A 12602-nucleotide genomic window follows, 5' to 3' on the forward strand; every position below is an offset into this window, starting at 1 on the left:
CAAACCCGTAAGTTAAAATAAATATCGCGAAAATTTGAAAGGAATTGGCGATTGAACAAACTGGAAGAATCTCATTTAATCTGGACGGACAGTCTCAAAACTTATAAGAGGGGCCTCCGCAATGCCAGAGCAAGCTATTACTCAGCATTAACAGAAGAAAACAAGAACAACCCCAGGTTTCTTTTCAGCACTGTAGCCAGGCTGACTGAGAGTCAAAGCTCTTTTGAGCCTTGTATTCCTTTAGCCCTTAGCAGTAATGATTTTATGAGCTTTTTTAATGACAAAATTCTAACTATTAGAGGCAAAATTCATGACCTTCTGTCCTCAGATAGTACCTATCTAACCTCAAACACAGCTGTAAGACCTAATATATATTTAGATCGCTTCTCCCCAATTTCTCTTCAAGAATTGACAGCAGTGATTTCTTCATCTAAATCATCAACATGTCTCTTAGATCCCATCCCAACTAGGCTACTTAAGGAGGTCTTTCCTTTAGTTAACACTCATATATTAGATATGATCAATATATCCTTATTAACAGGCTATGTACCACAGTCTTTTAAGGTAGCTGTAAGTAAACCTCTACTAAAAAAGCCCACCCTGGATCCAGAGGTGTTAGCCAACTATAGACCAATATCTAATCTTCCCTTTATGTCAAAGATCCTTGAGAAAGTAGTCGCAGACCAGCTGTGTGATTTTCTCCATGATAATAATTTATTTGAGGAATTTCAGTCAGGATTTAGAGTGCATCATAGCACTGAGACAGCACTAGTTAAAATTACAAATGACCTTCTGATTGCTTCAAACAAAGGACTTGTCTCTGTACTTGTTTTATTAGATCTTAGTGCGGCGTTTGACACAATTGACCATCAAATTCTACTGCAGAGGCTGGATCACTTAATTGGCCTAAAAGGTTCTGCACTAAGCTGGTTTAAATCTTGTTTATCTGATTGTTTTCAGTTTGTTGACGTTCATAATGAATCATCTTTATGTACCAAAGTTTGTTTTGGAGTTCCGCAAGGTTCTGTGCTCGGACCAATCCTATTTACTCTATATATGCTTCCTTTAGGTAACATCATTAGAAATCACTCTATAAATTTCCATTGTTATGCGGATGATACTCAGTTGTATTTATCGATGAAGCCAGAAGAAAGTAATCAATTAACTAAACTCCATAACTGCCTTAAAGACATAAAAACTTGGATGAGCACCAATTTTCTGATGTTAAATTCAGACAAAGTTAAGTTATTGTTCTTGGCCCCAAACAACTCAGAGACTCTTTATCTGATGACATAGTTTCTCTAGATGGCATTGCTCTGGCCTCTAGCACTACCGTAAGAAACCTTGGAGTAATATTTGATCAAGATTTGTCTTTTAATTCTCATTTAAAACAAACCTCACAGACTGCATTTTTTCATCTGCGTAATATTGCGAAAATTAGGCCTATCCTGACCCGAAAAGATGCAGAAAAATTGGTCCACGCTTTTGTTACCTCTAGGCTGGATTACTGTAACTCTCTATTATCAGGTAGCTCTAGTAAGTCCTTAAAAACTCTCCAGCTAATTCAGAATGCAGCAGCACGTGTACTAACAGGAACTAAGAAACAAGATCATATTTCTCCTGTTTTAGCTTCTCTGCACTGGCTCCCTGTAAAATCCAGAATTGAATTAAAAATCCTACTGTTAACTTATAAAGCTCTAAATGGTCAAGCTCCGTCATATCTTAGTGAGCTCATAGTGCCATATTATCCCATCAGAACACTGCGCTCTGAGAACGCAGGGTTACTCGTGGTCCCTAAAGTCTCCAAAAGCAGATCAGGAGCTAGAGCCTTCAGCTATCAGGCTCCTCTCCTGTGGAATCATCTTCTTGTTACGGTCCGGGAGGCAGACACCGTCTCCACATTTAAGACTAGACTTAAGACTTTCCTCTTTGATAAAGCTTATTAGTTAGGCTTATAAGCTTATAAGCTAGTTAGGGCTGGCTCAGGCTTGCCCTGTACCAGCCCCTAGTTAGGCTGACTTAGGCCTAGTCTGCTGGAGGACCCCCCTATAATACACCGGGCACCTTCTCTCCTTCTCTCTCTCTCGTATTCTATTACTGCATCTTGCTAACTCGGCCATTCTGGATGTCACTAACTCGGCTTCTTCTCCGGAGCCTTTGTGCTCCACTGTCTCTCAGATTAACTCATATTGCAGCGGTGCCTGGACAGCGTGACGTGTGTGGTTGTGCTGCTGCCGTGGTCCTGCCAGATGCCTCCTGCTGCTGCTGCCATCATTAGTCATTAGTCATACTTCTACTGTTATTATACACATATGACTATTGTCACACATGTATACTGCCAGATATTAATACATACTTTCAACATATTGTACCACAGTAGCCAGAACTATAATATTATTACTTTCAATAATGTTGTTGTAAGCTACTGTTATTACCTGCATCTCTCTCTCTCTCTCTGTCTCTCTCTCTGTCTCATTGTGTCATACGGATTACTGTTAATTTATTATGCTGATCTCTTCTGTACGACATCTGTTGCACGTCTGTCCGTCCTGGAAGAGGGATCCCTCCTCAGTTGCTCTTCCTGAGGTTTCTACTGTTTTTTTTCCCCGTTAAAGGGGTTTTTTGGGGAGTTTTTCCTTATCTGCTGTGAGGGTCATAAGGACAGAGGGATGTCGTATGCTGTAAAGCCCTGTGAGGCAAATTGTGATTTGTGATATTGGGCTTTATAAATAAAATTGATTGAATTGATTGATTGATACATGGACTATATTCCATATATTGCCCATCCCTAATCACCTATTCACAAAAACATGGGGAAATTGGAGCACCCAGTGGCTTAGTGGGTAGAGCCGGCATTCCATGCTGCTTGTCATCCCCTCTCTCTCAACCTTTCACACTTAGACTGTCCTATCTAATAAAGGCAAAAAAAAGTCAAAATAAACATGAGGAAATAGGGTCCAGGTTGAAAAATACCAAAGATTCCCTTTAATAAAGGACACTATCCAATAAATCTAATTCATGATTTTAATCAGCAGTAGCAAATTGTAATAACATAGACTTGAAATTGTGCCAACTTGTGCAAACCTTTTTAGTTTTAGTCTGAGGTGTGATAACAAGCCACAGGAAAGTAATAGTAACTTGTCTCTGTGTGTAGGCTGCAGCCATGCTGACCTGTGAAATCTGTGGTGAAGAAATTATGTTGGAGGAAGACATGAAGACACATCTCCTTCTCAGCCACCTGGAAAATGACATGCACTGCCCACTCTGTTCCTTGTCTGGAGTGTCCTACGATGAACTCTGCTTCCACATCAGCTCTGCACATCCAGAGAAGCAGCCCAGAGTGCAGGATCAGGCTCATTTCCCATCCACTTCAGGCTGCTCTGCTGAAACAAGCACTGGTGTAACTGTGACCAAAAAGCCCCAGACACCTGAGTCCTGCTTGGCTGGAGATAGCTGTGATACAGCTGGTGAAGCAACACCCACCCATGCCTGTAGTGTTACCACAGACTCAATGCGACCTAAACAGAATAGTACAATACAAAGCGAGGGCTCATCAACTGGAGAGACTGCACTTATCACTTCGACTTTGACAACACAGATCCCTAAAACCAGACAGAAATCTGTCGGGCACTGTAATGAGAACAGTAATGGAATTAAATCTGAGCAGAGCAAAGCCAAGCAGAAGCGGTTGTCTTTCCCAAGAAAAGGTGATTTAGCTCTTCCTTTATTAACTTCTTTTTTAACTTTATTTTGAACTTTAAATTCACAACTGACTTGAATTGTTCTGTATTTGTCACAGAGGAGCTGCTCTCCTGCCCCATGTGTGCACTGGTCTGTAGCAGCTCTTTTATTCTGCAGGAGCATGTTGAGTTGCATCTACAGGAACAGCACTCAGCTGAAGGTAACTTTTCTGCCTTTTAGATTTGCATCTTTGCTACTTTGTACAGAACATTATGTTCTGTCACCTATTGTCATCAGCACACAATTCATTTGTGGGATCTGGGCAAATTTCTCAGGGGGCACCAGTACTAGTTCAAATCAGCAGAGATTAGAAGAGTTCATTGTTTGTTAAAATGAAGCCACATACAATCCCAGCAAGACAATGCACCATGCCACATCACAAAAACTGCTCAGGCATGACCCGAGGAACGGAACAAAGAGCTCAAGACGTCGACCTCACCTCCAGATACCCAGATCCCAACTTGATCGAACATTTGAGGTACATGCTGGTACCCCAGAGGTACCCCCAATCCATGGTGGGTGCTCCTTGGACCTGACTTGGCTCTGACCTGTTAAGGCATGGACACAGGACCTCTGGAGGGTGTCCCTTGGTGTCTGGCACCAGGGCGTTCACTTCAGATCTTTTAAGTGCTGTGGGTTGTGAGGTGGGGTACCAGCATGTCCCACAGATGTTTGATCCGATGGGAATCTGAGGATTTTGGAGGCCAGGTTGATGCCTTGAGCTCTTTGTCACTTTCCTCGGGCCACTCCTGAGCAGTTTCTGTGGTGTGGCATGGCGCATTTTCCTGCTGGGGGGCCACAGCTACTGGGGAGTGCTGTTGCCATAATGGGGGGTGCCTGGTTTGCACTGGTGTTCAAGTCGGTGGAGTCTATCAGGTGGCATCCACACGAATGTCAGAAATGAAGATTTCCCAACATAACATTGCATTGTAACAAGATGATCAGTGTTGTTCACTTCAACTGTCAGTGGTTTTATTGTTTTGGCTGATCGGTGTATGTGAACATTATTTATCTTTATTCATGACTAAGTGTTTGTACAGGGTCAGCACTGGTGTGTTCAGCAGCCAGGACATCACCATCAGCCAGCAGTCTCTCAGGTGTGTCTCCTTGTCTCCTCTGAAAGAACATTTTCAGTTTATATACACAGTACTTTTGTTATGGTTGCTGCATACTATGTAGAACAACAAAATGACCTCTCTAAAGGCTGAGTATAGTTTAAAAAAAAAAAAGACAATACCAGTACCAATACCCATGATACCCATACCAATAGAGTATTTCATTTCATACTTTTTTTTCATACTTCATTTGATACCCATCATGTGAGTGGAAGTATGTAGTTGTGTAAATTGCCACCAGATGCCACGGGTGTGTAGTATAGCCACACATTCAAACATTTTAGCAGCATCTAGGCATCCTGAAATGCCAACTCCATCAAATACACTGCAGTCAGCTTTACCACACCACAGACTGTGTGGGTTGTAGCTGCTGAGATAATGAGCCAATCACATGTTGCATTAAATTGTGTGATTGGCTGCAAGCAATTTATTTTTCTACATCTGGGCACAAAAAGGATTTAATGCAGGCATTGTTTGACTGGAGAGGTTTGGCTACTACTTGGTACAGGGTTAGGCTGCATTCACAACAAATCAGGCGTTGCGGTGACTAGCTGCAGGGTTGTGCGGCGGTGTGAAGAGTCACTTAAAGGACCCATTTCTGGGTGCATGGAAGGTGGAGACCAATTATAGTGAGCTACACTTCCCATCTACAGTGCCCTCCAAAAGTATTGGAACAGTGAGGCCAATTCCTTTATTTTTGTTGTAGACTGAAAATATTTGGGTTTGACATCAAAAGATGAATATGGGACAAGAGATCAACATTTCAGCTTTCATTTCCAGGTATTTACATCTGGATCTGATACACAACTTAGAAGATAGCACCTTTTGTTTGAACCCACCCATTTTTCATGAGAGCAAAAGTATTGGAACATGTGACTGACAGGTGTGTTTTGTTGCCCAGGTGTCTCCCAATTACATTGATTATTCAAACAATAAATAGCACTGAATGTCTGAGCTCAGTTTCAGATTGGGTACGATAGGTTTTGCCTGTGCAGACTGCATTTAGAGGTGGAACCAACATGAAAACCAGAGAGCTGTCTATGGGTGAAAAAGAAGCAATTGTGAATCTGAGAGAAGATGGACAATCAATCAGAGCCATTGCACAAACATTGGCCATAGCCAGTACAACCATTTGGAATGTCCTGAAGAAGAAAGAAACCACTGGTGTACTAAGCAACAGACGTCGAACAGGTAGACCAAGGAAAACATCAGCAGTTGATGACAGAAACATTGTGAGAGCTGTAAAGAAAGACCTTAAAACAACTGTTAGTGACATCAGCAACAACCTCCAGAGGGCAGGAGTGAAGGTATCACAATCTACTGTTCGCAGAAGACTTCATGAACAAAAGTACAGAGGCTACACCAGAAGATGCAAACCACTCATTAGCAAGAAGTATAGGAGGCCAGGCTGGAATTTGCCAAAAGGTACAGAGATGAGCCTCAAAAATTCTGGGAAAAAGTTTTATGGACTGATGAGACAAAGATTAACTTTTTCCAAAGTGATGGAAAGGCGAAAGTTTGGAGAAAGAAAGGATCTGCTCATGATCCCAAACATACAAGCTCATCTGTGAAACACGGTGGAGGTAATGTCATGGCTTGGGCTTGCATGGCTTCTTCTGGGATGGGCTCTTTCATCTTCATTGATGATGTAACACATGATGGCAGCAGCAAAATGAACTCAGAAGTCTACAGAAACATTTTGTCTGCTAATTTAAAGAAAGATGCAGCCAAACTGATTGGGAGATCCTTCATCATGCAGCAAGATAACGACCCAAAACACACTGCCAAAGCAACAAAGGAGTTCATCAGGGGAAAGAAGTGGAAGGTTTTAGACTGGCCAAGTCAGTCTCCAGACTTAAACCCAATAGAGCATGCATTTTACCTGCTGAAGAGGAGACTGAAGGGAGTAACCCCCCAAAACAAACAACAACTGAAAGAGACTGCGGTGAAAGCCTGGAAAAGCATCACAAAAGAAGAATGCAAAAGTTTGGTGATGTCAATGGGTCACAGGCTTGATGCAGTTATTGAAAGCAAAGGATTTGCAACTAAATATTAAGTCTCATTCACTTTAATCTATTTTAAGTTTATATGTTCCAATACTTTTGCTCACCTAAAAATTTTGTGTTCCATTACAAATAATGCTATCTTCTAAGTTGTGTATCAGATCCAGATGTAAATACCTGGAAATGAAAGCTGAAATGTTGATCTCTTGTCTCATATTCATCTTTTGATGTCAAACCCAAATGTTTTCAGTCTACAACAAAAGTAAACGAATTGGACTCACTGTTCCAATACTTTTGGAGGGCACTGTAACTGACTTGAGTATTTGTCTTTGGTAAGGTTGTTTATGTTGTCTTCAAAGAGTAGTGGAATTCTTTTTGACTTTCATTACTGTATTATCATAACTGCCACCAAAGACACACATGCACACACACAAAACTAATGGAGTGCTCTTCCTCTGTAAAACTGTTTCACATATACACCGCAAACATTTACATAAGAGTAAAATATATCACTTCAGTTGGAGTATGGGTGCATTAATTTAAAAAGGTTAACAGTAGGGGTGTAACAATGCACAAATTAGTATTGAACCGTTTGGTATGAGGCTTTTGGTATGGTATGCATTACAAACCTAGCAATATGTTGAACTATCCTATTACATTTGGAAAATAAATTATACAGCTTAAACTGTGCTATATGTGTTTAAAAAGAGCTGCTGAAATTAGCAAGGATTCTTTTTTAATATTTTTGGGGGGCATTTTAGCCTTTATTTGACAGTACAGTTAACAAGACAGGTAAGCATGAAAGAGGGAGAGACAGAGGGAGTGACATGCAGCAGGGGGCCACAGGTCAGAGTCGAACCCGGGCCGCTGTGGCAAAAGCCTTCGTCCTGAAGCGTATGCTTTACCCACTAATCCACCACCCCGTTGACAAAAGATCTGTTGGCTAAAGTTGACATGCGGTCTTGTCAAACTGTTAAGTAAATGCTGATATTCCCTGACATAAGCTCTCATTGTTTTCCTTTTGTGCAACAAGTAATTTCATTCAGTAGGCTACAAAATCAAATGATGAGATGACTTACTGTATACATGTGATAAGGCATCCCCGTCTTGTGTGTGCACCCTCTTCTTGCTGCAGTCAGATCACTTATATCTTACCCGGATACAGCAATGCTATTTTCTGATTGGCTGATAGGTAGCTGTATGTTATTTTTGGATTGGCTGATGGGTAGCTGTATCTTATTTTTATTGGCTGGAGCATGGCAAACTCTTCTTGAGTGGTCCGGTCACAGCGTCTTGCAACACGTTCATTCCACTTGTTTATATACTAGTATAGTAATATCTACATTTACTTGTAACTTATAAGCCTGGGCCTCACCTGTGACTCGTCCTCTGCTGCTCTGTTTGTGCCAATATCTGGCAGGCCTGCTTCTGAGACTGTTAAAATAACACATTGATGCATGTCATGTGACCAGTGAAACGTGCCTATTCAAAATGCCCATTTCAAACAGACGATGATGAACCAACCAGTACATCATCAGATCAACATTTGTCACAATACTAAATCTAACAACTAACTACTATCACCAAGTCATTATTGTTCAAGCTCACCTATGTCCCTGTCCCTGCCTCTCAACCTTCCTCTCCTCTGCCTGCGCTGGTGCCTGACACCACTGCTTCTGTCATCTGCACATGGATCCATGTCATATGAGCAGTGAGACATTTGTCTATTCAAAGCTCTCAATTCAGACACACATCAACATTGATGAACCATTGTTATACAATAAATCATCAGCCTAATATTTGTCACAATAAAGTACTATGTCTAGCCTAACTAACATATCACCAAGTCATTCTAGCTCACCTGTGACCCTGTCCCTGCCTCTCCACTTTCCTCTTCTCTGCCTGCACTAGTGCCTGGCACTGCTTCTGTCACCTGCATGTTGACACATGGCATATTAACAGTGAGGAAAAACGTGTAGCCAGGCAGTAGCTTAGTTAAGTAGGCTATTATTATTAGCCTATGATTATTATTGACTCTGGCAATTGAGAAAACATTTTCTTTAAAATCGACTTACTCTTCTGAAATAGCTCCTTACGTCCACCTTTCTTCTTTTGGCTGCTATTTGGGCTGCCATCTGGATTAAACATACACACAGGCTATACTAGTTAGCTACTAGGCTGGCTCGGCTATTTCCATAACAACAAAACAGAGGAAACTTTGTAGCCTGAGTCCAACTCTGTTCTTATAACGACAATAGCAGTTAGCTAGCTAGATTATGCAGGGGAAAGAGGGATCCAATGATGTCCACCTCTTGACGTTGGATCAAGTGGGCTACTGATGGCTGGAAGGCTACATCGAGCAGAATAAACTAGCTAGCACTAGCTAAACTGGCGGCTAATTAATGACAAGCATAATTAAAACGTTCTGAGTATATTTGAGGCGATGATAGGATTATATTAATATATAGAGAAAGGATAAATAGTTGTTTTTAGGGCTGGGCGATATGGCCAAAAATGTTATCACGATATATTTTTTCATATTGATCGATCTCAATTTTTATCATGATATGTAGTTTTTGCTGATTCTGCCAGTTCAGGGAGCATCCTGATTGGAGCTTGAAGAAACGAGATTCACTGAAACACAGCTCTACAGCTCAACATCAGCTATTCAAGGCCAACTTGCTGAAAACAACAACCTTATGGCTAGCCCCTTGCATGTGGGATTTAGGGCTGACCCAAAAAATTCGAAGCTTCGTTCGATGGCACGGGATTCGATTGTGAAAAAAAAAAAAAAATCGAATATTCGGCCTTTTTTTTCTCCCGTTTTTTGGGGGGACCTTGAACGCAACACTTATCATGTTGTCCGTTTACGGTTGTTTTTTTCCCCTTTAGCCATATGTAGACTCAAAGAACGAGAAGCAATGTCAAATAAAAGCTTTAACTTATTGAAACATTGTATATTAACTTACCGCTTTGAATGCTTCTCATATGGGGTAATGGCTGCAAAACACGACTGGATAGACTGTTGTTTTGCTAAGCTGCCGCTAGCGACGCCAACAGCAGGTGAAGGGGTCTTGCTAGGCTGTGTGTGTGGAGTCGGGGCAACTTGAGGCCACATAGTTTGACTCTGTGTAGTCACTGGGATGGTGCCGTCTCAGGTGATTGAAAAGGTTTGTGGTGTTTCCCGACCTGGTTGGTACCAACCGCCGACATATTTTGCAGACCGGCTTCATCTGCTCCTCGTCACTTTTGAGGTAACGTTATCCAAACCACTTCCACACAACTGACGTTGCGTTATCTCTTTTTTCCAACAATATCTTTGGTTTCGGATGATACAGTGATGTCGCTTTCACGTTCTGCATTATTTTTGCTGTCCTTGACTTCAGTTTCACTCATTTTTTCTCCTTTTTCCAACTTCTCTCTCTCTGTTTACCTCCCGTCACAACTGTAGCCACGCTTACAATGAGAAGTGGGCGTATTCTGCCTGCACGGCATACGGTAGCCGGCAGACTATGATATGCTGTTGTTGCGCTTACTTTTGCCATATGATGTCGATTCAAAACGTCCAATGCTGATAATTGAGATTGATCAAAATTTTATCGCGATCCCGAATTGAGATCGTATGATCGCCCAGCCGTAGTTGTTTTGATGAATAACTTTAGTATATTGATGTAATGAGCGAAGATTGATAACTTACGCTAACTACTGTAGCAGCTCAGCTTTGCCTGCCTCTGAAGAAAAGTGTGCGCTGCACAGAGCTCAAGCTCCCAGGAAGGTGGAGGACATCTCAGCCAATGAAAACGTAGTTTTTCATTCAAGGGCGGGGCTTTGAGCTAAACTTGCTTGGATTGGATGGGGAATCCTGTCACAAGCTTTTCAGCGGTATATGAGGAGCGACTAGTGGTTAACCGTTTGTGTACCAGATTATGGGTGGGGACATTTCAGCACTCGCTGGGTATTGGTGTGGACACGACCCCACCGTCCCCACTAAAAATTACACCAGTGTGACGTTGTCACGTGGCAGCTCGGACGTGAGAAAGAGAAGAAAGGATGGCAAGCCGCACATCAAGCGAGTTGGTCCCAAAACAAATACACAACTTAACAACTTCTGCAAGCAGCAGCGGCAGGTCCAGTGGCCATCAGAGTGGAGGAGGGAGAAGCGCAACCCGAACCACCCAGCACCGCGGCCAAAGTTGTCAATCCACTACGTGCCCTGCTCCAGCCAGAAAAAGTAAACATGCTGGTTTTTCTGGCGAAAAACCTTGAATAGTTTTGAAGCATAGGATGCTGCTATAGTTATCATTATACTTTGTTTTTATTTCATTTTCAATGATGGACAGAAAAGTTTGGACTTGGAGAGGGTGAACTTTTCAAACTAAAAGTAGGCTCTAAAGTTTTACATGGGTTGGCTCCACCGCCACTGTCCGAACACATTATACAAATGACAATCGATAACTCCTCGACTCGAACTACTAGAGCCACTGTTAGAGGTGACTGCAAGGTGCCACTGAGACATACCTCCGTTGGTCAAAATGCTCTGTCTTTCAGAGGAAGCACCTTATGGAACTCCTTACCACCCTCAATCAGAGAAAGCTCCAGCCTTGCTATTTTCAAGGGTCACTTAAAACTGTGGCTCAGAAACAATCAAATATGTAATCATGGGTAGTATATTCTTCAGTCAAATATTAGCATGTAGCACATCATGGGCATAGTGCAATATCACCTGCACTTAGCACTTTGTGAAATGTGACCATTGGTCTATATGTATATTTATCTATCAGCACTGGCACTTATAGCGGAAATACTTGAAATATGTGGTCTATGGGCATTGTGCAATAACTCTGACATAGAATTCTATGTGGACTCAATTACTGTCGTTGTTGTTTATTGTCTTTTTTTTTTTTCTTCTTTTTTTTTTTTATATCCACATACGTCAATATGGGCATCATGCAATAACCACAGCACATAGCACTTTATTTGGACTCAATTTCATACACTGGACTGGACAGACATTCACCTCAATGGCCCCGGTTTTTGATGTTTGTACACCATGTTGTTATGTTTTCTCTTATATGGTATGTATTTTTTCTCTTTTTGTCCTCGGTGAACTAATGTATTCACTATCTCATGTTTTTCTTTTTTTCCTTTCTTCTAACGTTTTTTTTTTTTTTTTTTTACTACTCTGTAAGATCAACCTGCCAAGGGACTACGGATGAAAATTAGCCTGGGGCTATAATCCGGCATATTTACATATAAATGTTCATTAATGTGCACTGTCCCTCCTAACTTAAATAAATAAAATAAAATAAAAATAAACCAACGAACAGTATTTCCCGTTGCCTTCTCAGGATAGGATTATATATGCCCATTTTTGGTTATGCCTTGTTATTTATTGTTCTGTTTTTCTTACTTGATAAGCCCTCGTGCTGGATGCTGTAGAGCTGTGCTTTAATTTATTTGATTTATGTTGATAGGTTCTAAAAGTAAACCAACTGACAGTACCCGTTGCGGTCTCAGGATACGCTGTATAGCACACATTATCGTTACTGCCTTTGTTAATTATTGTTACTTTTTATTATTTGAAAAGCCTATAGGTATTGGATCATATAGGGCTGTGTATTAATTTAATTGATCTGTGTTGATTACTGTACTGGAAGTGGACTGTAGCCCACAGACAATTTGTTGTTATTTCATTCTGTTTGGTTGACTGCTGCATTTGCACTTTTTTAAATATTTATTAATA

The 12602-nt window shown here is 41.3% G+C and overlaps 1 protein-coding gene across 6 annotated transcripts in view; it reads left to right on the forward strand.

Moving 5' to 3' along the window:
* zufsp (zinc finger containing ubiquitin peptidase 1) overlaps positions 1-12602 on the forward strand; it is a 61274-nt gene that overhangs the window by 7628 nt on the left and 41044 nt on the right. For 3 of the 6 annotated variants that reach the window (XM_033638951.2, XM_078172025.1, XM_078172023.1), the window contains exons 2-4: positions 3155-3707; positions 3800-3901; positions 4782-4838. In XM_033638951.2, the coding sequence (XP_033494842.1) occupies positions 3164-3707; positions 3800-3901; positions 4782-4838 (703 nt within the window). In that variant the 5' untranslated portion in view covers positions 3155-3163. Of the gene's footprint in view, positions 1-2568; positions 2587-3154; positions 3708-3799; positions 3902-4781; positions 4839-12602 lie in introns of those variants that run through there. The other 3 variants (XR_013492244.1, XM_033638953.2, XM_078172024.1) reach the window with 2 other exon arrangements.

Source organism: Epinephelus lanceolatus, chromosome 10, assembly GCF_041903045.1.
Source record: "Epinephelus lanceolatus isolate andai-2023 chromosome 10, ASM4190304v1, whole genome shotgun sequence".
NCBI classification, from domain to species: Eukaryota; Metazoa; Chordata; class Actinopteri; order Perciformes; family Serranidae; genus Epinephelus; species Epinephelus lanceolatus.